Source organism: Crinia signifera, chromosome 19 (assembly GCF_055691185.1).
Source record: "Crinia signifera chromosome 19, ASM5569118v1, whole genome shotgun sequence".
NCBI classification, from domain to species: Eukaryota; Metazoa; Chordata; class Amphibia; order Anura; family Myobatrachidae; genus Crinia; species Crinia signifera.
This window is the reverse complement of record NC_139226.1, coordinates 52,589,916-52,617,660: the sequence shown is the minus strand read 5'-3', so window position 1 is coordinate 52,617,660 and position 27,745 is coordinate 52,589,916. Positions and strand designations below refer to the sequence as shown.

Here is a 27,745-nt window from a genome sequence, read left to right as displayed (position 1 = left end):
ATCTGATTGGTTGCCATGGGCAACATCACCTGTTTTAGAATATTTCGTAAATTTACACCTAACACTGACTGGGCAACATTACATTAAAAAAGTGGGTGATATTGTAGGTCAAAATACACAAAAATGCACAGTTTTTTAAGATCTATAGAACTGCTAGTTACCAGCCTGTCCATGTAACCATAATGTCAGCGCTGGCGGCTGCACCTCTGAAATAAGCAACACTTGATTTGATCAGTCAGTGCCATTTAGTGGCTGCTGGAACACACAACACTTGAATCCCTCTGTAGAGGTGAGGAGCAATGTTAGCCCTTTATTATATAGGATATGACACAAGCTCGGGGCTTGCTTTTTGTCCTTTCAGACATACTTGCCTACTTTTGAAAACTAGTTTCAGGGAGATTCCAGGTGCTAGTAAAATGCGCCGTGCCGCCTCAAACTGCGACCTGCCGCGCCGTAGACGCGGCCGGCCCAAGAATGGGCAGAGCTACACACCAGGTGGGTGTGGCCTTGGGGAGAGGGCATGGACTAGCACCACAACCCCCATTTTCATCATTCCTAGCAGCTGGGCAGCTCCCTGCCTGCACTCCCTCTGTCCCTGCACTGAAGAGATGCCATGTGCAGGCTTACGGTATCACTTCAGCGATCACCAGCTGCTCTGCAGAGCAAAGCAGTGGTGAACTTCGGCTCCCCCCAATTACCCATGTGGCAAGGACAGCGGGTCATTCTCCAAATAGCGGGACTGTCCTGCTGTAGTTGGGACAATTGGGAGGTATGCTATAGTACTAAAGCACCCCATGTTACATTATACACAGTCCCCCCATGTTACATTATGCACAGCCCCCCATGTTACATAATACACAGCCCACCCTATATTACATTATATACAGCCCCCATGTTACATTATACACAGTCCCCCATGTTACATTATACACAGCCCCCATATTACATTATACACAGCCCCCCATGTTACATTATACACTGTCCCCCCAGTGTTACATTATACAAAGCCCCCCCAGTGTTACATTATACACAGCCCCCCCAGTGTTACATTATACACAGCCCCCCACACACACATTACACAGAGTACCCACAGTCATATTACAGCCCCCTCTCCCCCACACTAGTACACATAGCCCCACAGTAAATCATACAAGTGCCAGATTACACACAGCCCGTCACTCCCACAGTACACAGCACTCACCTGGCTGTGTTGCCCCTTCCTGGGAGGTGCAGGGAGCTGGCAGTGTGGTGGATGCAGGCCAGGAACTTCCAGGAACAGCATTGCACGGAGCTCACTGTGTGAGTGGGTGGGCGGGGCCAGCATCAGGGAAGCCCTGGCTGACGAGCATTCCTGTTCCTCTTGCTGCATGCACGGACTTCCTCTTCTTCCCAATACAGCACGTCGGTCGGCCACAACCCTGCGGTGGCCGGCTGTCATCATGGCGTGCGCCGTGCAGGTCCCCCGAAAGCGGTGCGCGCGCATGCGCAGTCGGGATTGTGCTGAAGGCCCCGCAAAAACTGGGAGGTAGGGGCAGGTTTGCGGGGCAGCTGGAGGCTCCTGTAAAAACCGGGAGCCTTCCGCTAAATGCTGGAGGGTAGGCAAGTCTGCTTTCAGATGAGGTATGTAATATGTTGCTATAAGTGACCATGAGGAGCAAAACAGATAGGGGGTGATGAACTTACTGTAAGTGTCCTTAGCCACTCTCACCCCCTACATCAGAAAAAAACTCTTCTTCACATAAACAATGTATGATCTTCAGCAGGGCACATTACTTAGGGTGGCAGCAGCAAGCTCACACACTGGGCGGGATGTACTAACATTCTCTGCCGGCTACCGCATTCTTCTTAATCGCATTTGGACTAACATATAAGTTATTAGTAACGCAGGAGACAGCTTTTGCGATAAGCGCTGTCCCTTGGGATGCGGCGCCGTCCCTGGACTTCCAGATCTGAGACCCAGGAGTCCCTCTGCGCATGCTCAGAGTGGCGGCCCGCCCGTGGGGCATGCTGGGAGAGCCCACCCACAGTGTTTCTGATTGATCATCTGGAACCCTGAAAAGCAGCCACCAGACCCACGGTAACACATGGGACTACTTATCTCTGATCCTGTGGGCGGGGGGCACTAACCCGAAAATGCTGTAAAAACCCTGTTGTATGCTCTAATGCCCCTCCCCCGGGTCAGTGCTGCGGAGGGTATCGCCAGCTTTTAGTAAGAATAACCTGTAGAAGCCTATGGGCTTCTCTCCCCAGACCCAGATGTCCAACGTCTGAGCCGCGACTCAAGGGACAGCTCTTATCACAAGAGCTGTTGCTTGCAGGGGCGTAACTATAGCACCGCAGCCCCCGCCACCGCAGGGGGGAGCTGTACATGTGGGGGCGCCGGGGGCTGCGGTGCTATAGTTACCTACCCCCCAATCCCCCGCAGACTTACGTATCTTGCTGGTCCCAGCGCGATAGGTAAGACTGCGGGGGAGGGGGTTAGCATAGGCGGCGGGGCGGCCGGGGGGGGTGCTCGACGGGACGGTGGCGGGGGGTGGGTATGGGCGCCCCCCCCTAACGGGGGGGGGCGCCCAAAACGTAGCTACGCCACTGGTCGCTTGCATTACTAATCGCATATGTTAGTGCATATGCGATTAGTAAGAATGCAGAGACGGGCGATGGATGTACATTCCTCCATATGTATTTTTGCGCGATCACAAATCTATTTTACTGCTCTCCCCCTTAAATTGAAGATTTTGTTGATGTAAAATTCCAACTTGCATAATCTCTTCACACAGAGCTTTGCAGCATTTATTTTCTCAGAACATTGACACCTATTTTATTAGTATACAATTGTCGTGGTAAGAGAAGAATCAAATGTGTTACATAATGTGCGATTACACAATCAGGTTTTGCAGAAAATTCATAGAACACCGCTTTTACTTACTGTAAAGTTCATTTCTGACTGTACAAACTAACAGCAAAAATGCCTTGGTTAGGAGTTTGTTATGGCTTTAAGCGGGATGTATCAACATACATCTCCGCCCTTCGCACGGCAGCCGCCGCGATGCTACCGCATATGTACTAACATATGCGGCCAGCATCGGGCTGCGGTAACGGAGACCCCCGCGATACCTGTGATGTGGACTGCGGGGGTCTCCGTCACCTCCCGGCGGCTGCAAGCGTCCCCCTGTGTCTCCTCCTCCCCCCTGCAGCCGGATGTCCTGCCGGCTGTGACACCAGGGGGAGGAGATGATTACAGGAGGACGGGAGGGGGTGGGCGCGTGGACGTCGGGCGGCGAAAGAAGCCCATAGGCTTCTATAGGGTATCGCCACCCAGAGGGTGGCGATACCCTCCCTTGCGAAAACGGGGCGGACGGGTATTGATACATAGGAAAATGAGGTAAAACGGGGGTTTTACCGCATTTTCCCGTTAGTACATCCCGCCCTTTATGTGAAAAGTAAATGGCAAGAACAGCCTTGGAAGGACTCAGGCTTGTAGAGTTGGCATGGATGTTCCAGAAACAGTCACTTAAGGGCTGTTCAGAAAGCTAATGGGAGAGCCCAAATACTGCAAAGCCCAAGGGAGTAGATAGGCTGCAGGAGAAGAGGGTGGTCAACTTTACGGAATGTGGCCCAGAGGTCAATGATTGTTATTATAGAAAAATTATCCTTTACTTTAATGGGAGCATTCTCATGTAGCGGATAGAATTCCAATCTCGGAGGTTTGAGGAGGGAGACAATGAAAATAAATGGGGAAATTAAATTGCCCTCTGTAATTTACCATGGACTAATTTCCCCCTTTACCATGGTGCATACCTCTTTCACACCAGAAAATGCAGGGATTTACCCGGGAATATGGTTCCTGGATTATGCAGGGACATTCTAGGGGTTTGGCCCTTTCACACCAGCCTTGTCCCTGCATTTTCTGATGTGTGGGGGCAGGCGATGGGAGGCTCAGTGGGATGATGCTGGCGGGGCCATCTGGGGTTTTACCCGGGAATTTAGACCGGGAACCTTTCACACCAGCGCTAGTCGCGGGTTGTTCCCGGTCCCAACCCGGGATTTTAGGCTGGTGTGAAAGGGGTATCCAATTAGCACCTAAGGCTGCCTGACACTGACTCTTATAAAGGAATTTTGGGGGGGACTGACTGAAGTCTCAAAAAATTAATCCATTGTAAGTGCCCTGTCTTTGCAAAAACATATACAGTAGGTCTTGGAACATTTCCTGGTACCTCTATGTTTTTACCTGAAAACAAGACATTTTTAGGGAGAACAAAAATGGTCAACAATTAAAATGCCTGGAAAATAAATAAATTGGGCAAAACGCAACAGTAAAAACCTGTCCTGTTTCTTACGCATTATTTTTAGGGCTATTTGATTTTCCTTCTATTGGTGCCTATACATGGAACAATAATTGTATGCGTTACGGACTAGATCGCATCGCGTGCGTGCGCTGGAGCACGTATCACATCACAAAAAAAAAACACACCATGTATATCAAAGAATTGTGTGTGCATACCTCCTAAATCAAGAAACCAGGTAGCTGGGACTCCCATGCGTGCCTGAAACTTGGGGGGGTGGCCTATAAATATCACTCACATTTTTCCGCTGTTCGGGCATGGCAGCGGTTCTGTGAGTTGCTCTGTCTTGGTAATAAATGTTGTGCCATGTGCACAGTGTCTATCTACCAAAGCTCTGCTTAGCAGAAGGACTCCCAACTGCCACCCCCCACGCCTGCCGTGGGACACTGGGACCGCCCCACCAAAGTCGGGACAGTTGGGAGGTATGGTGTGCATAATATTAGGTAACAATTGCAGGTGCGAACATAGGCTTCAAGCAGTTGATCTAGAGATAAATGTGGGAATTTAAGAAACCAGCAGGCTAATTAATACCTGCATGAATAGGGGTTCATCAAATAATGTTAACATTTGTACCTTTTTAAAGACCGTATAGCCGCGGTGCACCAATGATGTCCAAAAAGTAGCCAATAAGAAATTCCATGCAAGTATCTGCAAACATTGTTGGTACCCTTCCATGGAAAAAATAACCCATATTTTTTAAACTGACAAAAGTAATTGTCATCCAACATTGTGTATTCCAAATTTACCAAAAATCTGATTTTTGTATTTGATTTTTGTTTAAGTCAAATATTTGACACAATAAACACCTTTAACCTAATATTTTGGAGCACAACCTTTAGAGGCCATCAACAAAGTGCTCCAGCTGTCTCAGATGTAATGGGTTGCCACTTCCATGCTGTATGGGTCTGCTCTTTCCTTAGATGTTCCATGGATGTTCGATAGGATTCATATCAGAACTCATAATTGGCAAAGAATTGTGGCTTTTTAATATTTGTTTAAGTAAATTTCAGTATGGTTTTTTTCACCCTGTATCTCTGGAAATTTTTACCCTGTATCACTGAATAAGGTCCTATATCTCTAGTAGGATATAAATACGTTCCAGACGGTACAAAGAAGAACAACTAGAATGGTGCATGACCTACATCACAAAATTTACCTAGAAAGGCTAAAAAAAAATCTGGTACTTATGTAGATTACATGGAACAATAATTGTATGCGTTACGGACTAGATTGCATCGCGTGCGTGCGCTGGAGCACGTATCACATCACAAAAAAAAAACACACCATGTATATCAAAGAATTGTGTGTGCATACCTCCTAAATCAAGAAACCAGGTAGCTGGGACTCCCATGCGTGCCTGAAACTTGGGGGGGTGGCCTATAAATATCACTCACATTTTTCCGCTGTTCGGGCATGGCAGCGGTTCTGTGAGTTGCTCTGTCTTGGTAATAAATGTTGTGCCATGTGCACAGTGTCTATCTACCAAAGCTCTGCTTAGCAGAAGGACTCCCAACTGCCACCCCCCCACGCCTGCCGTGGGACACTGGGACCGCCCCACCAAAGTCGGGACAGTTGGGAGGTATGGTGTGCATAATATTAGGTAACAATTGCAGGTGCGAACATAGGCTTCAAGTAGTTGATCTAGAGATAAATGTGGGAATTTAAGAAACCAGCAGGCTAATTAATACCTGCATGAATAGGGGTTCATCAAATAATGTTAACATTTGTACCTTTTTAAAGACCGTATAGCCGCGGTGCACCAATGATGTCCAAAAAGTAGCCAATAAGAAATTCCATGCAAGTATCTGCAAACATTGTTGGTACCCTTCCATGGAAAAAATAACCCATATTTTTTAAACTGACAAAAGTAATTGTCATCCAACATTGTGTATTCCAAATTTACCAAAAATCTGATTTTTGTATTTGATTTTTGTTTAAGTCAAATATTTGACACAATAAACACCTTTAACCTAATATTTTGGAGCACAACCTTTAGAGGCCATCAACAAAGTGCTCCAGCTGTCTCAGATGTAATGGGTTGCCACTTCCATGCTGTATGGGTCTGCTCTTTCCTTGGATGTTCCATGGATGTTCGATAGGATTCATATCAGAACTCATAATTGGCAAAGAATTGTGGCTTTTTAATATTTGTTTAAGTAAATTTCAGTATGGTTTTTTTCACCCTGTATCTCTGGAAATTTTCACCCTGTATCACTGAATAAGGTCCTATATCTCTAGTAGGATATAAATACGTTCCAGACGGTACAAAGAAGAACAACTAGAATGGTGCATGACCTACATCACAAAATTTACCTAGAAAGGCTAAAAAAAAATCTGGTACTTATGTAGTATCTGGGCGTCCGATTTAGAAATCGCAACGCATCGCATCGCATGCGACCAAATCGTATGCGATGCGATGGTCAAGATTTTTCCATAGGATTCAATGTTAAAATGGTCTGAGTCCATTTTAACATAGAATTCAATGGGAAAAAGGGGTCCTTTTCCTTTCCCCACTATCCAAGTGGGCATGGAGTTGGATATAAACCTGTGGCGAGCCCGAAGCGTGGCGAGCGTAGCGAGCCCCGCGAGGGGACACAGAATACTTTTTAAGAAATATGCGTTCGCTCGCCACGCTTCGGGCTCGGTGGCTCGCTGCGCTCGCAACGCTATATAAAATCAACTCTATGCCCACTTGGATAGTGGGGAAATGAACAGGACCTTCTTAACATTGAATCCTATGCCAAATCGCATCGCATCGCATCTGATTGTATGCCTTAAGGTAAGGCATACAATCACAAAATCGGCAGCCCATAAGTACCAAAAATCTCAATATGTATAGTTTGGAGCAGAGAAGAGAAAGGGGGGACATGACAGAAACTTTCAAATATATCAAGGGTTTTAACAAGGTCCAGGAGGGAAACCGTCTTCAAATGAAGAGAAGTAGCAGAACAGCCATCTAGTCTGCCCCTTTTCTAAACATGTTACCTCAAACCATATTTGATCCTTATATCTTTGTAAGGATATCAATATGCCTATCCCAAGCATGTTTAAATTGCTCTACTCTATTTGACTCTTCCACCTCTGATGGGAGGCTATTCCACTTATCCAGTAATTTTTCCTCATATTTCCCCTGAATCTTCCTCCCTCTAGTGTCAGTGCATGTCCTCGTGTTCTGTTGCTCCTCTTCTTGGAAGACGTGTGTTTATATTGATCCGCTGCCCCGCAGTTACCCATTGACCAAGTTTTATACTGCCTTTACTCTGTGTCTTGACAGTGTAATATTCTCCAGTGCAGTTTGCGGCCAGTAATGACAAGTGGGAGGGGCCCCCTGTATAAAGTGACTCAGGCCCCCCAAAGGCTTAATCCGGCCCTGGGTACACCTGCTGTTTTCTGGGAGTGTCAGATAAAAATGTAGGCATGGCTGATCTTTTCAGGGTGTGATGCAGTGGCGTAGATACTGTAAGGCAGTCCCCGCTGCCACTTGGAATACTGCAGACAGTCAGTCACACTGTGTAGAGCCTGCCACTGCCTGAGCTGCCAGCCTAAGCACAGGTGAGTCGGCCATGGCGCGGGCGCGGCCATGACAGTCACTGTCAGTAAAAAAAAAAAATCCCCTTACTTGAGTGGCGGGTGGGCGGTCGAATGAGAGGAAGGGCAGGTGGGCTGTCCAATGGGAGGCCGGGGGCGCGGCCTGGGTCAGAGATAGAGGAAGCAGCAGTGCCTGCTGGTCTCTGCCTCAGCGTGAGGGAGCTCAGGGAGCAGCAGAGTGACAAACAGTGTCCCAGACTCCCAGTCCCAGATTCCCACCTGGGCCAGTCCTCATACAGAGAGTCAGTATGTATTTATATGTGTGCATATATTATATATACACTGTGTGTGTGTGTGTGTGTGTATATGTATATATATATATATATATATATATATATATATATATATATATATATATATATATATATATATATAAAAAGAAAATGACATGCGCAAAGATAAATATTCAAATAATATAGGGACCAAAACGATACCAGTCCGACAGGGTGTAATTCCTGTGAGCAACAGAGAGTCAGGTGTCTCAATTCCTTCCACCTGTAGTGAGAGTTCCTTTGAATGGGTAATCACTTTTGCTTGTTTTTTAAGCCGTCTGCTCCACTTTGTGCTGTTCCCGAATCCACCGGGTCAATTATATCTAAAAAAAGGAAGAAGTGGGCTCTCTAATAGTGTATTACCACTTATTTTTAAAAGTTTTATTGGTATAAAAAACAGAACAAACAGATGGGGTCACGTACCGCAGCATGCGGCTGTTACCTGCCGCTGGCTTAACAGCATGAACTGAGTACTCTGTACTCACAAAACGTAGGAGAGGTTACACTCCGCACTCAGCTCCGATTTGCGCACCGGGGTTCGCAAATCTCTACCTCAAGACTCCATTTCACCTGTTTTCCCTTTATTTATATATATATATATATATATATATATATATATATATATATATATATATATATTAGTATGTATATATGTATATATGTGTGTATATATATATATATATATATATATATATATATAATCTCACAGTCTATTTGTGTGTATGTGTATATATGCAGTGACGTGATTATAAAGGGTGCAGGGAGTGCAATTGCTACTACTGAACCATTCGGATGTTTTTTTTTTAATATCCTTTTCATGTGGCCTGCGAGAGAGCAGTGCAAGCTCACTGCTAATATCTAGCAGGGGCGGGCAGGCGGCCGTGTGACCACTGGCACTGACAGCGGGTAGCGGGCTAGTGCCTTGCAGGGGATCCCTGTCACTGCGGTTCAGACCGGATGCTCGCCTCATTAGATGTCGGTGGTGTCCAGGTGACTGTCCGCGCTGATGCTGTAGCTGACCACTGGCAGCAGTTTGTGGGAAGGGGTGGGTCCAGCTGATGCCGGGCTGCAGCCTGTGAGGGGGGTCGGGTCTGGGTGACTAATGCCATGCTGCGATCTGTGCGGGGGGGCGGGTCTGGTGACTGATGCTGGGCGACCCTGATGTCGGTCAGCTCAGGGGATAAGGTGGACCGCGGCGCTGATGTCGGGCACCGGCGGTGGGAGGGCCATGTGATCACTGATGCGGAGTAGCGGCGCACGTGGAGGGTGGTGTCCAGGTGGCCACTGCCCAGCATAGGCCGGGTATTCTACAGTCAGGGGGACAGTGTAGATGACCAAGGCCCAGTCGGGATACACAGTCACTGCAAACGGCAGGCTGAGGGGGTAACGCTCTCTCCTGGGGCCAGATTCTCTAAAGTTCAAAAGTGATAAAATGGAGAGTGATAAACAGGCAGCCAATCAGCTCCTACCTGCCATGTCACAGACTGTGTTTGAAAAATGTCAGACAGGAGCTGATTGGCTAGCTGTTTATCACTCTCCACTTTATCACTTTTGAAGCTTAGAGAATCTGGCCCCTGGTCTGCCAGCACTACCAGAGAGAGCCTGACAGCCAGGAGGTTTCAAAGAAGCAACTGCAGATTGAGGTAAGTAAATGTTTATGGCTCTGTAATTACCACACTTGTACTGTATATGTCATTTTAAATAATTTATTATATGTATATATGCAATTGTGGATTATTAGTTATTAGTGTTGGTTGCTAGAGTGTAACTGCTGCCGGGCGTCTGACTATCCCCCCTTCCCCTAGTGTCTCCCTTCCCACCATCTAGCATCTCTCTGCCCCCTCCCTACCACCCTGGGTCTCTCTGTCCCCTCCCTACCATTCTGCGTCTCTCTATCCCCTCCCTACTGCCTTGCATCTCTCTATCCACTCCCTACCGCCCTGCGTCTCTCTGTCCCCTCCCTACCGCCCTACGTCTGTCTATCCCCTCCCTACCACCCTAGGTCTCTCTGTGCCCTTCCTACTGCCCTGCATCTCTCTGTCCCCTCCCTACCACCCTGCACCTCTCTATCCACTCCCTATCACCCTGCGTCTCTCTGTCCCCTCCCTACCACCCTGCACCTCTCTATCCACTCCCTATCACCCTGCGTCTCTCTGTCCCCTCCCTTCCGCCCTGCGTCTCTCTATCCCCTCCCTACCGCACTGCATCTCTGTCCCCTCCCTACCGCCCTGAGTCTCTCTGTCCCCTCCCTACCGCCCTGCGTCTCTGTCCCCTCCCTAAAACCCTGCATCGCTAGATCCCATCCCTACCACCTATTGTCTATCTCCTTCCTATTGTCCTTCATCTCTTTTTTTGAAATGTGCAGGCCTATGTGGTTTTTTTTTTCATGGGGGGGCCCTTTCAAGCCTTTGCTATGGGGCCCACGAAGCTCAGAAATGGCCTCGGTCAGCCTGTCTCAGTCGCAGTTGAGGAAGGGTTAAATTTACTCACATTTGCACAGACTGGGAAAATCATCCGATGGCTTGTAAATTGCGTGTGGACAGCATAGGGGATGGCAATATTCTCGCAGTTTACTCGCAGATTTGCACAGGGTGGGTACTTGCTCTGGGAGGCGGCTATCTACTCGTAGATGAGCACAGGTCTAAGTCCGGCCTTTAGTTTGCACAACATAAAAGAAAAACACCTTTCATTTTGCACAAAAGCGCCTTGATGATTATACAGCCATATTAAAATCTGCCCTGGATGCAAATATGCATAAAAAATGTCATTACAGCTATTACTTTTGTACGCCTTAATTAATTGCTAATCAATTTCTAATTTCCATTCTAGAATTCCTAGGACCTGCTAATTGGACTAAATAACTGTAAGAAGTACCTTACTTTAAGAATTCTATTTTTGAATTAATATATTTCTTGGTTTTGTCTTTTTGTGCACTGCAGGAAACTGTGCCGCATCCTCAGCTGACTTCCCCCTGCTTCCTAGAATGAGTAATTGCAGCAGCCGTGCACTGACCCTACTCAGTAGTGTCTTCGGAGCCTGTGGTCTTCTCCTTGTTGGCATAGCCGTTAGCACAGACTACTGGCTCTACGTGGAAGAAGGAATTGTTCTACCTCAGAATCAAACAACTGAAGTAAAGATGGCGTTACATGCTGGTCTCTGGAGGGTGTGCTTTGTAGCTGGTAAGGTCTGCCACATTGACAGCCTGTTTCAGACCTCTTGGCAAGGTTGCAATTTATGCAGCTGGACAAAACCATGCTGCACTGCAGGTGGGAGGAGCCATATTAAGGTGGGGCCAGGCCCCCCTTTCACTAGTGGCCCCCCTGGAGCAGAAGAAAACATTATTAGTTTGGCTTCAAAACTTTATTAGTTTGGCCTCGCATAGATTTAATCCGGCCCTGCAGGTGGAGCAGATGTATTATATGCAGAGAGAGTTTAGATTTGGTGGAGGAGATATTTTGTTTCTGTGAGTGGTAAGTATTGGCTGCTTTATTCGTAAACTGCAATTTAGGTTCTAGTTTTAATTACACCCCACCCAAAGTTAACTCTCTCTGCACATGTTACATCTGCCCCACCTGCAGTACAACATGGTTTTGTCCATTTGCAAACATTGTAACCTTGCTACTAGGTCTGAATAAGGCCCTAAGTGTCATTTACCTGATGTGCATGTCAGAAAATACTGTATACTAACTGCTAAAATACTGTATACTCATTGCTAACATACACTGCTTTTTCTGCTATGCTGTAGATTATATTGTCTGCACTTTTAGAGCGCATGGTCTTTTTTATTTTTAGCTACAGAAACCAAACAAATGTATGCATTATCTATATTACTAGCTAAGCCCGCTCGAAGCAAAAGCATTGAAATCTAGTCTGCTACAGTACCTTGTGATTGCCTCTGTGTTTCTGTATGTGTGAAAGAGATGTAGTTTTACTCTCTGCCAGCAGATGGCAGTTTTCGGTTATCAGAATGTAGAAGTACAAATATGTCCCTGCTCATCCTACAAGCTAATTGCAGAAAACACAACTCTTTTGCTGCAATTAATGTGCCCTCAGGTACACACTCACAATTCATAGCATTACATGGTGCAAAGGCTCCCATGAACAAGCTGCAGCATGCCGCGGTTAGACGCTCACGGGATCCCTTCGCGTGTAAGGATCAAAACGGCCACATCTGTAACAGTCTGGTTTTCTATATTTTCATTATCGAATTATTTAATGTATTATATAAATGGGTAGATGTATGAAGCAGTGATAAGGGAGAAGTGACACTTTATCACCGGCCAATCAGCTCCTGACGGTTAAGTTACAGGCTGGGTTTAAAAAGGGACAGTTAGATGCTGATTGGCTGGTGATAAAGAACCAGGCTTTTTGTAACTCCTCCCTTATCACTGCTTCATACATCTATCCCGAAAGTCACATATACAATTTATCAATGGTTTGTTACTTTGCATTGCGTCTCAGACACTTAAGTTGGCCATAGATCAGGATGACCTGCATACGACCAACATGTATGCAGGTCATCCTGCAGTCAAAGGAGCGGTCGTACTTTCTTAACAGCACATATGATCGATCGTTCGACCATAATGAGAGTCGATAGGTGAGACATGCAACACTTCTTATCTAGGGGCCAACCTCACAACCCGTGGGAGTGGGCATCGTGCAATCGCGTGCAGGTCAGAGCGATTCAAAACAGTCTTCTGGAGAAAGTGTTTGTGATTCGCTTATAGTATGGTAGGAACAGAATAACATGTTGCCAAGTAATAACCTACCTAATATGGGCAGGTGGCCTACAACATCTCAAAAAGGTTTACTGCATTAGAAGTGATGCATCAATTTCATGTGACAACTCTCCTCCGGAGTGGATTGTGTTGCTTGGTTTGGAGGAATACCTGGGCCATCAGCAGGGGCTGGCTGGCAACTTTTAGCATGGGGGGAAAGCATAAGAGATAGAGGGCGGGAGTGATAGAGGGTGGGATGCAGTATCACATATGTACTGACATATGCAATAAGCAACACAAAGGGCAGCTCTCCTGATAAGTGCTGCCATTTGCGATCCCCAACATTGCCTGGACTTCCGGGTTTCTTACCTGGAAGTCCCCCTGCACATGCACAGAGACCCAGGCGGCCATGGGGCTTCCTGGGAGGGATCCGTTTTGAAGAGAGAGCGAGAGGGGGGGGGGGGGGGAGATACCGGGAAAGAGCACAGTGGAGGGGGGGAGATAGCAAGAGAGACCAAAAGAGCGCACAGGGAAGAGTGATATAGTGAGCGAGAGCACAGGGGAGAATGCAATAGCAAGAGAGAGCGCAGGAGAGAGATAGCACAGGGGAGGGGGAGATAGCGTGAGAGCGCAGGGGAGAGAGAAATAGAGAGAAAAAGCACAGGGTGGAAGATAGGGAGAGAGACCACGGGGAAAGAGTGAAAAAGACAGCATGGGAAAGAATGAGAGACCACAGGAAAGAAAGTGAAAGAGACAGCAGGGGAGATAGTAAAAGAGACAGCAGGGGAGAAGGAGAGAGACTGCAGCGGAGTTTGTGAAAGAAACCATTAGGGATATAGTTAAAGAGACAGCACGGGAGAGAAAGAGAGACCACAGGGAAATTAGTGAGAGAGACAGCAGGAGAGATAATGAAAGAGACAGCAGAGTAGATGGAGAGAGAGAGACCACGGGGGAGTTAGTGAGAGAGACAGCAGGAGAGCTAATGAGACAGCAGAGTAGATGGATATAGAGAGACAGCAGGAGAGATAAAGAGACAGCAGAGTAGATGGAGAGAGTGAGAGAGACCACAGGGGAGTTAGTGAAAGGGACAGCAGGGAAGAGGGAGAGAGTGGGAGGGACCGCAGGGGAGATATTGAAAGAAACTGTAGCAGGTTAAAGGTAGTGATAGACTGCAGGGGTCAGGGACTACCTTTTTGTTATGATCTGCAGTTGATCACAGGTCCAGCCTTCTCCATCCTGTGCAGTGTAGGAGGAAGCAGGAACCGGAGGAAATTAGTAGAAGACAGAAAGAGACTTGGGGGCAGGGCTACTGCAGAGGACGAGCAGGAAGCTGAGCCTTAGGGCTATTTCACAAGCTCCAGCTCCTGCCAGGAGCTTGTGAACCCCCGAACGGCCAAGAAGCCGTGCCGCACTCACAAGTTTTCAATGGTGGGGATGGCCACAGCCCGGCAGCAGTCCCTTCCAGTGGTGCGATCTGGCTACAACGTCGTGGCCGTCACGTGTGAATGGACACAATTGTGTCCATTATTAACTACTGTGTGCAGCATGGCTTTTGCCCGTGCGGGGTTTCGCCGCCCGGCAGGAGCCGGAGCATGTGAAATAGCCCTTAGGAGGGAACTTGTCCGGCTGTCCGAAGTTGAACTTGTCTGACAGTCGGTGCTGCTGCCCTTGCTTGGAAAAACTGTCAGCCCAGCTCTGACACACAAAGCTGAGCACAGGCTGAGAGAGTCTCCGTCCACACAGTGTAGTAAGGCTGCCTATGCGCAGCCGAATCACAGCTTGGTAATAACTGCGGACCTACAGGGCTTCCGTAGCCCTGAAGATCCACAGTCAATAGCAGTCTGTGATACGGCCGCGCATTGGCAGCCTTACCACACTGTGTACATAGCCCTGCATGGTGGATTATGCCTCCGGCTGTTGACGGTGACAGTCCAATCTCAGCCGAAGGTACAGAAACCGCTGGACCACCAGGATACTTCTTACTAAAGAGGTGGCCCACTGGCCCTGTACACCAGATGGTGGAGTGGCCTGGGGGGCATATGGCACCCTGACCCCCCCCAGTCCAGCCCGACCCTGGCCATCAGGCACCGGTATGATGGGATGATACAATATCATTAAAGGGATACTGTAACTTGCTCCTCTTTTTTTTTATTTTGTTTTCTTTGTTCCTTGTAATTCTGAGAGAATACGGTATATTTATAGTACAAGAACAAACTGCCATATATTCCGGCAGGGCGGGGGATAGAGGTGCAAACTCCTTACTGTTTTTTAATCCCTAATTGTACCAGACCTACCAGTCTTGATGATAATCTAGAATGTTTTAGAAATTAACATGTTCATGAGCAAATTCATTTCACATCCATTTCTTTTTCTTAGAATTACATTTTGGTAAGATAGTCAATATCTTCTGTATCTTAAAAGTGTCATAGTGGCAAAAATAGAATACAAATGTTCCTCTCTTGCAAATACATTTGTTGCTGGTTTCCATGATTCTATACAGTTTGCTGGCGGCTGGCAGGGGGGGGGGGTTAAAGACTTCCAAAATGTTACATTTCCCAACTGATTCAGTCCATAAAAAGTTTGAGATCGGTGTGTTGGGGAATTTTTTATTTGTTGAATTTCTCTGATGGATTATTGATCATTGATGCAAGGTATCGGGCCATTAGTTATTCATAAACGTCAACAGCTGGACCCCTAACAGTTCATTTATCCAGACCACAGGTATAATCATTATTGTCACATTATGGGGTGGATTGGACACTTTTTTTTTTCCCCCAGTAACTTTTATACGGTTTTGAATGTGCGCTTGGCACTGAAAGTGCGCTTGTGATTGCTATGTGATTGGTGATTAATTATCACATCTATTTCGATCTGCACCTTCCTGTGTGGGGAGCAGGAGATAAAATATATATGTGGTTTCTGCCCACTATTTAGCATGTTTAAGCCCAAGGCATTGCTTTTAGTAACCAGTTTGAACTCGCACTGCATTACGCCAAACATTGAAGATGACCTGGGCAGGGCTGGCAACAGAAATTGTTGAGCACAGTACACTGATGTCTTTGGGGGATACCACCTAGACCCCCACACAATGACCCTCAACCGTACAACCACATGTCCCTCCCTAGCATATATTTCAGACACAAAACAGTCTATAGGAGCATAATTACCACACATAATGGGAAACCAAAGCAAAAGTACTGTACATAGCCTAAGGCCCAAACAATATTCAACCTCAGACTGGGTGGACATCAGCAAAGGCAGGGCATGCAGAGTGGAGAGTCACAAGACACGGGCCCTTATTCTGATCGGTGCGGCCGGATCCGAATATGCGGCCTGGACCGTGCGTGCGAAACCCCGCCTTCCATACGGATCGCCAACTCCGTCCGTACGCGGTAAGAAGCTGGCCGAACGGACCGCACGTGTATTTTTCACAGAATACGCCTCCTCCATCTCAGGGAACCTCCCCCATCATTCGATGGTCGCCCATGAAACGCGGGGCGTATGCATATGGTAATGAGCCCAAATAGCCCTTCATGCCCCACTCCACCCACTGTTCGGAGTGTTTACATTTCATGCAGGATTTGGCCTTACGCCCCGCTCGCACATGCGCAGATACGCCTCTGCACATGCGCAGACACAAAACATCGGCGGACCGACCGCACGTGGACATTACCGCACCAACCAGAATAAGGGCCACTATATCAGGCATTCACTTACAATCTGGGGCAGAATCTATTAGCCAGGGAACTTACTGAATGGCTGCAGTGCCTGTGTTGAACACCCTGAGCTATTTAATTTCTTGCCAATGTCCACATAAACCTGTAAATTTCATGGACTATTGGAAGAGTTGTCCTTTATGATTTTAATTACCGTTTTAGGTACATGCTGTACCGTAGTTGTTAGAGACAAATTATACCTCATAAGTAATGGGATGTATGGCATCCTGAATGCTATGCCTGGTAAATCCTGCCTATTCTATTTATATGTCAACATTCCCAAGAGGAAAACTGGTAATAAATAAACCATATCAATATTAGCATTTGATTTACTGCGACTGCTAATAAAAGGAAGGTCATTATGACACATTGGTTTTCATCAATACAACTGTGTTCATACTGTACAATATGTACCTAGAGGTAATTGTTGAGGAAAAGTGCCCTACAGTTCTCTTGTGAGTTAAACTAAAGTACCAACCTATAAGTTATAAATACAAACATAACAAAACATTCGCTGTATATGGATACTAAAATAAAACATTTTGCTAATTTGTTTGTCTGCTGGGATTCGCCAAATGAAAAGTCAATAAATTCATGAACTAATGTACAAGGGTGGTTCAATAAGCAAGTTGGTAACAAGACCTCTCTATTTTAGTCTTGTTTTCCCCCATGCTAAAGAAGAATGAGCACTGCTTCCCCTCACAGCCATTATACTGTTCCTCATCAGTCATACTGTCCCAACATTAGCTGTAAGATGGCACATAGTCAATCATTGAAGTACATAGTGTGATGAGGTTTCTGTATCTAAAGGGCACATCAGCAGCTGGAATTCATTGTCAACTTGTCAAGGAGTATGGAGACAACGTCATGTCACCAAGACAGGTTGGGTTTGGTGAGATTCCTTTGATAATGGTAGGACAGACATTTGGAGGAGCAGCGATCTGGCTGGACCATCTTCCCTACAGCCCTGACCTGGCACCGAATGATTTCTGTCTCTTTAAACCATTGAAGGCTCACCTGGGTGAAGGGGGATTGACAACAGACGGGGATGTTCAACAAGTCGTCATGTCCTGGCTTCAGACTCTTGACACTGATTTCTTCCAATGTTTAGACAAGTGCTATTGAATATATGTATATGTTTGAATTAAATAAATGACACATCGAGAGTTTTTGTTACTTTATTTATTGCTCCACCCTTGTATGTGGAGCTTCTTTGGGCAATACAATAGTGTTCCCCTGCTCCTGAGAGCATCCTTGTTCTCCTCCTCCACGTAATGAGCCAGTCACAGCTGAGAGATGCCAGCTAATCAGGAATCCCACTCACCAGCTCTGTGCAATCTATACACAGCAGCTACTGTAGAGAAGTCTGAGGCAGCCAGGAGTAGAAGGCAGAGACCTGCCACAAGTGATTTATTTTTCGCTCACTGAAAACCTTCTGGAGGAGAACATTAATTTTGAAATATCAGATCAATGCAAAGGTTAGTATTTCCTACGTGCCATAAATAAAATCTCCCATCACAGAACCGTTTTACAGTAAAACTTGTCTTTGTCTTTTTTAATAAGTTTCCATTATTTGGATGTCATGGTAGACCTTAGCCATCCATCACCATGATGACCAGTTAACAATGAATGTGTAACCGGTTTCATCTACCACCTGCATAGTATTACATGCACGCTATGTAATGGACCCTATGCCTATTGAATGGAGTGTAAGCAGCTAGGACATGCACATGCTGCTCCTGTAAGCCGCCCTCCTTAGTAAATATGTATACTATAATTAAAAATAAATTGGCTATCATGAAATGAGGGTTTATGACCACTTAATGAACATTAAATTAGGCAAGGGGGCGGCCATTACTTTTGCACTTAGGGGCACCCTCACTCCTAAATATTCCCATGCCCCCTCGCTTTCACAACATTACATGTCCCAATATTCAGCAATATAAATGTAAACCTTTCCAAACAATTATATATGGGTCACAGGGTCGACATACAGGTCGACATACATTAGGTTGACCACTAAAGGTCGACAGCGCTTAGGTAAACATAGCTAAGGTCGACCACGTCGGAAAGGTCAAATCAAGCATTAGGTGGTCAATAGGAAGGTTGACATGAGTTTTTCCGAATTTAGTGGTCAACCATGATGTATGTCAACCTTCCAAGTGTCGACTGTTTGTATGTACACAAGGCTGACCTCAGCCTGGCTGACCATTGCAAGCTGACTATTGTTAGTTTGTCATATTTTAAAGTAGGAATATTTTTAAGTAGGGCGAAAACAGTTACATAGATTAAAGCTTGGACTTATTCTGGACCAACTGTGATGTAACTCCTGTCTCCTTCTCATTACAGGTAACTCATATCATCTGTTACACCAGTATTGTAGTAGCTGCTTGCAAACTGCTATATTTAGGTAACTCATATCATCTGTTACACCAGTATTGTAGTAGCTGCTTGCAAACTGCTATATTTAGGTAACTCATATCATCTGTTACACCAGTATTGTAGTAGCTGCTTGCAAACTGCTATATTTAGGTAACTCATATCATCTGTTACACCAGTATTGTAGTAGCTGCTTGCAAACTGCTATATTTAGGTAACTCATATCATCTGTTACACCAGTATTGTAGTAGCTGCTTGCAAACTGCTATATTTAGGTAACTCATATCATCTGTTACACCAGTATTGTAGTAGCTGCTTGCAAACTGCTATATTTAGGTAACTCATATCATCTGTTACACCAGTATTGTAGTAGCTGCTTGCAAACTGCTATATTTAGGTAACTCATATCATCTGTTACACCAGTATTGTAGTAGCTGCTTGCAAACTGCTATATTTAGGTAACTCATATCATCTGTTACACCAGTATTGTAGTAGCTGCTTGCAAACTGCTATATTTAGGTAACTCATATCATCTGTTACACCAGTATTGTAGTAGCTGCTTGCAAACTGCTATATTTAGGTAACTCATATCATCTGTTACACCAGTATTGTAGTAGCTGCTTGCAAACTGCTATATTTAGGTAACTCATATCATCTGTTGTAGTAGCTGCTTGCAAACTGCTATATTTAGGTAATTGTGCAAATATTTGTATAAGATTTGAAAGTGAGTTAGAATTTATTAGTGGCTGGGATGGTATGTAACCTCTTACCATTTGTTATCTTAGTTTTATTGCTAGTGGAAGAGGGGCTCTGGCTGGGTGGGGTCTCAATCAATTAACTTAGAAACAGCTTTTAGTGTATATTGTGAACACAAGGCTGACCTCAGCCTGGCTGACCATTGCAAGCTGACTATTGTTAGTTTGTCATATTTTAAAGTAGGAATATTTTTAAGTAGGGCGAAAACAGTTACATAGATTAAAGCTTGGACTTATTCTGGACTTAAACTGGAAAGAAACTGCCAAACAACTTAACATCTTCGTATCAAAGTGAATCAGGAAGACACCAGCAACCCAGAAAACCAAGAGACTGCTTTGAGTGAGCTCACTTCATTCTCACATCATACTACTCCTGGCTGCTTAATCTGCCTATTCAGCTTTGATATCACCATTTCTCCATCTGCTAAAACTTTTGAATATCACTCTTTATGCTTGTACTTGCACTGTCAGTTTTGAAAATGCCCAGCTGTACCTCTAATGACTTTACCTCTCTTGCTGTTCCATTGAGAGTAGGTGTCCCTGATTATTTTATTCTTGGCCCTCTTCTCTATCTCTACATGTCCTCTCTGGGTGAACTTATTTGCTCACTCGACTTCCACTATGCCGAAAATACAAAAATCTACCCCTCGTTTCCTGATCGTTCTCCTTCCATCCTAACTCATATCTCCAACTGTCTCTCTGCTGTCTACTCTTGGATGACCCAGCGCTTTTTTAGACTTAAAATATCAAACACTAAGCTGACCTCTTCCGACCCTCCTGCATAAAACCTGACCATCTCTCATCCTAACCTGTTTATGCTCACCTCTCCCCCTTCTGTGTTACCCCTGTCTGTCTAACCCTCCCCTTTAGAATGTAAGCTCTCACGAGCAGGGCCCTCTCTCCTCATGTGCCTTTCTTAGAATATATAAACCACTGACACCCTGATAATTGCTACAGTGTCCTGTCCCCTGATGCAACTATCCATATTAACCATGTACTTGTCCTATACTGTCTTGTAATGTAATTTTGTTTTGTGTTTGCTCATAACTATGCTCTGTAAAGCGCTGCGGAATTTGTATGCGCTATATAAGAAACTGTTAATAAATAAATAATAATGTACAAGGTGACATAACTGTTAGTAGATGCATTTACACTGGGGAAAAATACTAAGACCATAAATATAAATTCACTGATATCAGTATGATTCGTATACATCTATATCTGTGGACTGTTCATATTACAACAATGTCTTAAGTACGGTCTACATTATATTACAGCCTGTGCCTCTTCTTCAGTCACCGGAACCCAAATAAATGGAGCTTTCTCCCTTTGGCTGTCTTCCCACAAATACTGCTCTGGAATTGAAATATGATTCTGTAATTCAGCCCGAAGGCTTGAAAGCAACTTTCTGTGGACTTTTTATCCTCCGACATAGTTCCATCTGTATTTGGCTGCAAATGCTCCCTTGTAGCTCTACTTTTATATTTCAAACCAATGATTTATCATTCACTACTGAACTTCTCGAATCATCTGAAAATCTTAAACCCAAAATTAGATTTCTAAAACCAACATTAGTCACCTGAACATTGTTCCATTTGAAGAGATGTCCTGTAATAGTTACTTCATTAAATGAACGTACAAACTATCATATATAATGTCATTAAGTTCCTACAGAGTTTGTACCGATATCTCACATTGTTTTTGGCCTCTAGGACATGCACATCCCTAACGGCAATATGAAGAAGTTAATTATTTTAAGTGGCTGCACCATTAGTTATAGTGTTGTTTAATGTGTCTTGGCAAATACAAAACATAAAATATGATTCAGTTGGAGTACAATTGAGGATGATTAGGAATTAGGCTCAGGGGTGTTCAACGTGACCCTCAAGCTCTTGCGGAGTTACACATCCAGCCATGCATCCTGGGATGTGGAGTTCCACAACAGAAGGACAACACTGCATTAAATTATGGGTACAGTCAGCAATATGGACACCATGGGCACATTAAGAGAGGAAGCAGTCCATATGCAGGCTCCTCCTCTCTAGTTTTGCACCGCAGTAGACTGAACTCTAGTACAACTAATAGACCACCACTGTGCTATCATCTGGTCTTTGGTGCCATGATGATTTTCCCTGAGTCCTTCCTATGGCATGTGTGCAAAGGCCACCACACCATTCTCCTAGTGATTTGTGCTGCTCTGCTGATGTCGTCGTGGGACTCCAGATAGGTAAATACTGTATTGGAGAACTTTCAATAGGTGCAGTGGTCTCCTCCGGACACAGTTGCCTGTGTGCACCACACACCCATGACATGGGTGCTGTGGGTACAGCTATCCCAAGCCCAGGCCTCTGAAAAGGCCTGGGCAGTTAATTTTGCCCACCACAACCCCTCCGCAACCCCCCTCCCCCTCGACTGCTTCCGCTGTGCTGTGCTCTGTGTACTGAACAAAGCAGGCCCTGGAGCGCAGGTTAATTCAACCCACGATGCTGGCAGCCAATTAAAATGCTGCAACGGCTTTTGAGCCAATAAGAGCTTGCGTACTGACAGCCAATCAGAGCGGCAGCAGGTGCTAGATGGGGGAGCAGGTCAAGTGAGGAGGGGGAGGGGGGGGCGGACTGGAAATGAGTCCCGGGCCTCAAAATTTCTGATGGCAGCCCTGCCCAGGACACACAAGATTAATCAATACTGTAGTTCGCAAATGAGATTTGCCATTCTTTAGCAGTCAGTGTGCTTGACATAAAAAGAAGAGAAGAAAAAATAGGTAGCGCTAATATACCAATGAGCGTTCAATAATAACACATTTTATTGTGCACTTCAATATAATAAAATATATAATTGATAAAATATGCAAAGATCAACAATATAGGGCCATTGGCATCTGTAAATGTAAATAGCTAGATGGTCATCCGTTCCTATTAATATTGCCTGTAGGGAAGGATTCTTGACAAATAACACATCTCTGGTGGGTTTCTCTGAAATGAAATGGTATAATTAACAATACTGTCCTCCAGGGGAATTGATCCAACTTAGGATGGCATAGCAGCTGTATCCTCCTGGGTGATGGTGAAGAAATGAGTCCCACTTGATGGTGAAAGAAGGCTGTGACCTGATTCTCACAATGGCGACTGGTCCGGATGATAAAGTGCAAAGTGCTGTACAAAAATGGCAGTATGGCTGGCCTGGAGCTCCTGACGTGTTTCTCTGTCTGTGGGACAGCTTTTTCAATGTGTGCTTGACATGTCGGCAATTCCTTCACCTAGCGTCTTTATCTCAGGCATATGCTGAATATGCTGAAAATACAAGGAGTCTATTTTAAGTGTAGCAATCTATTTTGAAGTATTAATGCAAAAGGAACCTTGTGATTTCAAGACTCAAAACCGGACGGCCGGGTCAGCCTGCCTGTCTGTTCATACTAAAAAGGATCTATTCATCTTGTGTTCTAGAATAAAAAACCATCTCGTTATACTGTAAAACCACTTTGTTAGAAGGCTGAGCACCTGATCAAACTCCTTGTTCAACTTTGCTAATCTTTTCATAACCAGGATAATCTTGAAGAGCCACTTGTGTGTAATGCCCTTATGCGTACTTCTACATTCTCCAGGATCATTATTGCACTTTTTGATGGGATTTTGTTTGTTAAAATGTAATTTTATATTTCTATGAGATATACATACAGAATGATGAAATACATGTTTATTATAGTTGTTACACTGAGAATAAAATTAAGTCAAGTCATGATATTTTTATGTTACTGTATGTAGTGTACCAACGTACAAATAACATAGCAGAAATTCCATACTTTAAAAAATAAATAAATCAAGATAATTACATTTTAGTATACACTTTTTTGTATTAATCCTGCAAATCGTCTTCTTTTCAATACCTGTATGTCTATGGAAAGTGGAAAAATAGCTACCTATATACTATAGCGATATTAGCCCTTTAAATGCCAACATCTTTGTGAGAGATTTGCTAAATATTGGCTAAAATGCCAGCGTCGCTCACCAGGAATGCCATCAGAAATTGTGGGTCCCAGGACTGACAAAATAGGAAGCCCCCCCCCCCCCCTCGATGTATAGTATGTAATGATTTTTACACCGTGCAAGGGCGGGCCGGGGTATTTGTGCTGCAAGTGTGCTGTCAGTGTGTGACTCCTCTCTCCAGAATCCAGACCCGGCCACTCCCCAGACTCGTAAGGACTGTGCTGTGACAGAGAGTGAGACAGGTGCGCAGCGCCAGCTCCTCATGTCTTGCGCGGTGTGACATTGTTACATCACACCGCACGGTGGTGAGGGCTTCCTGTGCAGGGCTCCTGAGTCCTGGCTTCCTGCGCCACTGCCGCTGTCCACTGAAAATGAACTTGGAGCTGCCACGCTCCGGCCGGCCACCCCAAGAGGCCCGACTCTGTATAAATGTGGCGGGGCAGGCCTTCTGGGCTGCATACTAACTGCGGCCCACCGCCGCTGTTGAATGTGGGGGCAGGGGTGTGGCGGTGTGGTGGCTCAGCGTCTGATGGGTCATGGCTGTGCCTGTGCTTCTGGTACAGTGTGTATGTAGTCAAGTGAAGGTGATGGGGGTGCTGGGGGTAGAGCTGCCTGGGCCCTACCTTCTGTCAGAGTGGTGGTGCCTGGGACAGTTGTCCTCATAGGAACCCCCCTCCCCCTCCCCCTGTCGGTGGCCCTTTAGCTCACATTTGTTATATCGATTTAAATAAAAAACGCTGTGAAAAAAAAAGATTATCAGTGAAATATTATAGGGTGAGAAAATCAAAAAGTGAGAGATTTGGTAAATTCCCAGGTTTTTTTAAAAGCGGCAATTACATTGCAAAACCAGTTTGATATTGCAGTGTAAATAATTGACAATTTAAAAAAAAAAAAAACCTGGAGATTTCTTACCAAATCTCTCACTTTCTGATTTTCTCACCCTACTCTATTCTATTTCTCCCCATATTTCCAAATACTGTAAACCTTACAGGTCATTATAAAAATGTTTGCTTTGGCAATTTTCACACCAATTTTGCCAAATTCACTTGGCATTCAAAGGGTTAAGAACAAACTGCCAAATGGCATGATTTTTACGCCAGTGGAAAGGCCCGATATCAGCAATACAGACAATTAAATTTTTATGGAAAAATCTTCACATTTTCTAGAGCAAGGATTAAAAATTTGCATATGCCCCCTCACAATAATGTTGTGGTAAACTTGAAAAATCCTTATATATAAAGATTGCTCGCAGTCGCATGAGGACTTTTTGGAAATTTTGAATGATCTGATTGTCAAAGCCGAAGGTACTAAGATAGACAACCACTAATGAGACCTGAGATCTAAAAAAAACCATGGCATTGGTATTGTCCATGGCATTTTCTTTAGTCAGGAGTCAAATACTGTAATACCCCTTTTCCACTAGCCTAAATATCCTGGGTTTTTGCACAGGAGCATGCAAAACCCGGGATTGAAGGCAGGTGGAAATGCTACCAGTTTAAGTGACCTGTGTTGTGAGACCCAACATTTTAACACTGTTAGTGAGCAGGGTTGAACACGGGTTCAACCGGTCCCACTGTGCAGTGTAAACAGGTAACCCGGGTCCCATTCACTGCAATAACCGGCTCTCATTTCCTAACGCTGGCTCAGAACACACCTCCGGTGATGTCACCTGCCCGGAGTTATACTGGGTGGGGACGCTAGTGGGAAAAGGTTCACATGCTGGATTGGAGCTGGGTACAAAATCCCGGGTGCGACCCGGCTTATAGATGGAAAAGGGGGCATAAGTGGCCTGGAGGATAGATGTACAGGTTGAGTATCCCTTATCCAGAATGCTCGGGACCAGAAGAATTTTGGATAACGGATTATTCCGTATTTCAGAATATTTTTATATTTCAATGATGTATCTTGCATGTATGTTGTATCAACATATCAAACACATGAAATACCCACAAATATATTTTATTTGTGCATAAAACAAGGTTTCAAAACATGAAACAAAGTTTGTGTGCTATCTCGGATCCTGAATGTGAATGCCAAGCAATCAGTGTCTTGCACATATTTAGTGTCAGTTACATATCCTGTCCCCAGTAGTGCTGTTACAGATGTCCCCAGTAGTGCTATTTACATATCATGTCCACAGTAGTGCTTTTAACAAAAATATATTTTTTTTCTTCACTTTCTGGAATGTATGGTATTCGGAATAATTTGGATAAGGGATACTCAGCCTGCACTTTAAAATCCATAAAGCTATTCATGAACTAAATTGGAAAAAATTAATTATAAAACCAGGAAAACATGTGTGTACATGTCGACTGGTCATAAGGTCGACATGGGTTTTTCACTGTTTTTTGATCCGAATGTCGACACAGTCGACATGGACACAGTTGGCAATGAGAATCGGACCCTCGCATCGCTCGCTTCGCTCATGTCGACCTTATGACCAGTCGACCTTCCTCATGTCGACCTTTATGCAAATTCGACCTTAAGTCATGTCGACCTTGGCCCATGTCGACCTTAAGTCAGGTCGACCTTCCTGCCAGTCGACCTAGTGGGGTCGACCTAATGACTGTAGTCCTAAGTTCATTCTAATAGATGACCGCTTCCATTTAGACGCTCCGTATTCCAGGAATTAATAAATTACTATTTCATTCTTTTCTCTGCAGGTCGAGAAAAAGGTCGGTGTGTTGCTTCCGAATTTTTCCACGGACCGGATACAGATATTGTGACGGAAAATACCGCAAATATACTCAGTAAGTTACAAACCTCAAAGTTTTATGGACTGATAGACATTGCAAATGTTAGATTATTTGGTCATTAATTTAATTGTGTGATATGATGTGATAAAGAGAGCATTTTGTTATTCATGTTGACAGAATTGAATTTTAAAATAATAAGATTCACATTATTTATTTATTTTCTTTTTTTACATGGTAATTAATGGTCGGACCACACATAGCGGCTCAGCGGGTCCCGTTCTCTGGTACTCCCTTGTCCAGAAGGAGCCTGCACATAGGCTTCTATGCAGCCGAGCACACAATGGATTTCGGGAAGAACACACACACATTACAATGTATGTGTTCCCAGTGCGGCTTTGCCGCAATGTGTAACACTTGGGCTGAAATTTAATTTTTTTTATTTATTTATTTATTAACAGTTTCTTATATAGCGCACACATATTCCTCAGCGCTTTACACAGTATATTTGAACATTCACATCAGTACCTGTTCCAATGGAGCTTACAATCTATATTCACTACCACATGTACACACACACACACACATTCTAGGGTTAATTTTGTTGGGAGCCAATTAACCTACCAGTATATTTTTGGATTGTGGGAGGAAACCGGAGTACCCGGAGGAAACCCACGTAAACACGGGGAGAATATACAAACTCTGCACAGTGCGGGCCATGGTGGGTATCGGACCCATGACTTCAGCACTGTGAGGCAGTAATGCTAACCATTAGACAATCCGTGATGCCCCGTTATAGGATGAGAGATTCAGAAAGTGAGAGATTTGGTAAGAAATCTCCAGTTTTTTAAAAGCGGCAATCATTTACACTGCAATACATTTGATTTTGAAGTTTAAATGATTGCCGCTTTAAAAAACCTGTAGATTTCTTACCAAATCTCTCATCCTATTACATTTCACTCTTGAAATCCGGTTGGGAGTGGCCAGAACCTGTTCTGCAGGATCCAGCCACACTGATGTGTGTGACAGCACACTGCCCCCTTGCGGCCAAGTAAGTCCCACTTTAAGTTGAAATGTTTTCCACTGCAACTATGGCAGGGGATTTCTGACATGTATTGTTTCATTGAGAATAGTGCATGATCTAGAACCCTGCAGATTGCAGTGTACAGAAAGGAAATAGTCAGGTAGAGAGGGTTTTAAAGGTCACAGCATATAGTTAAGTCTTACAGGTAGTGCTACATTCAGATACATGGGTTCATATGATTTAATATTGTTGGGCTATAATGTTATTATTCTGC

At 44.7% G+C, this 27,745-nt stretch overlaps 1 protein-coding gene across 4 annotated transcripts in view; it reads left to right on the top strand.

Moving 5' to 3' along the window:
• CACNG7 (calcium voltage-gated channel auxiliary subunit gamma 7) overlaps window positions 1-27,745 on the top strand; it is a 111,932-nt gene that overhangs the window by 69,778 nt on the left and 14,409 nt on the right. For all 4 annotated transcript variants that reach the window (XM_083162595.1, XM_083162594.1, XM_083162593.1 and 1 more), the window contains 2 exons: window positions 11,143-11,382; window positions 26,418-26,504. In XM_083162595.1, the coding sequence (XP_083018721.1) occupies window positions 11,187-11,382; window positions 26,418-26,504 (283 nt within the window). In that variant the 5' untranslated portion in view covers window positions 11,143-11,186. The remainder of the gene's footprint in view (window positions 1-11,142; window positions 11,383-26,417; window positions 26,505-27,745) is intronic.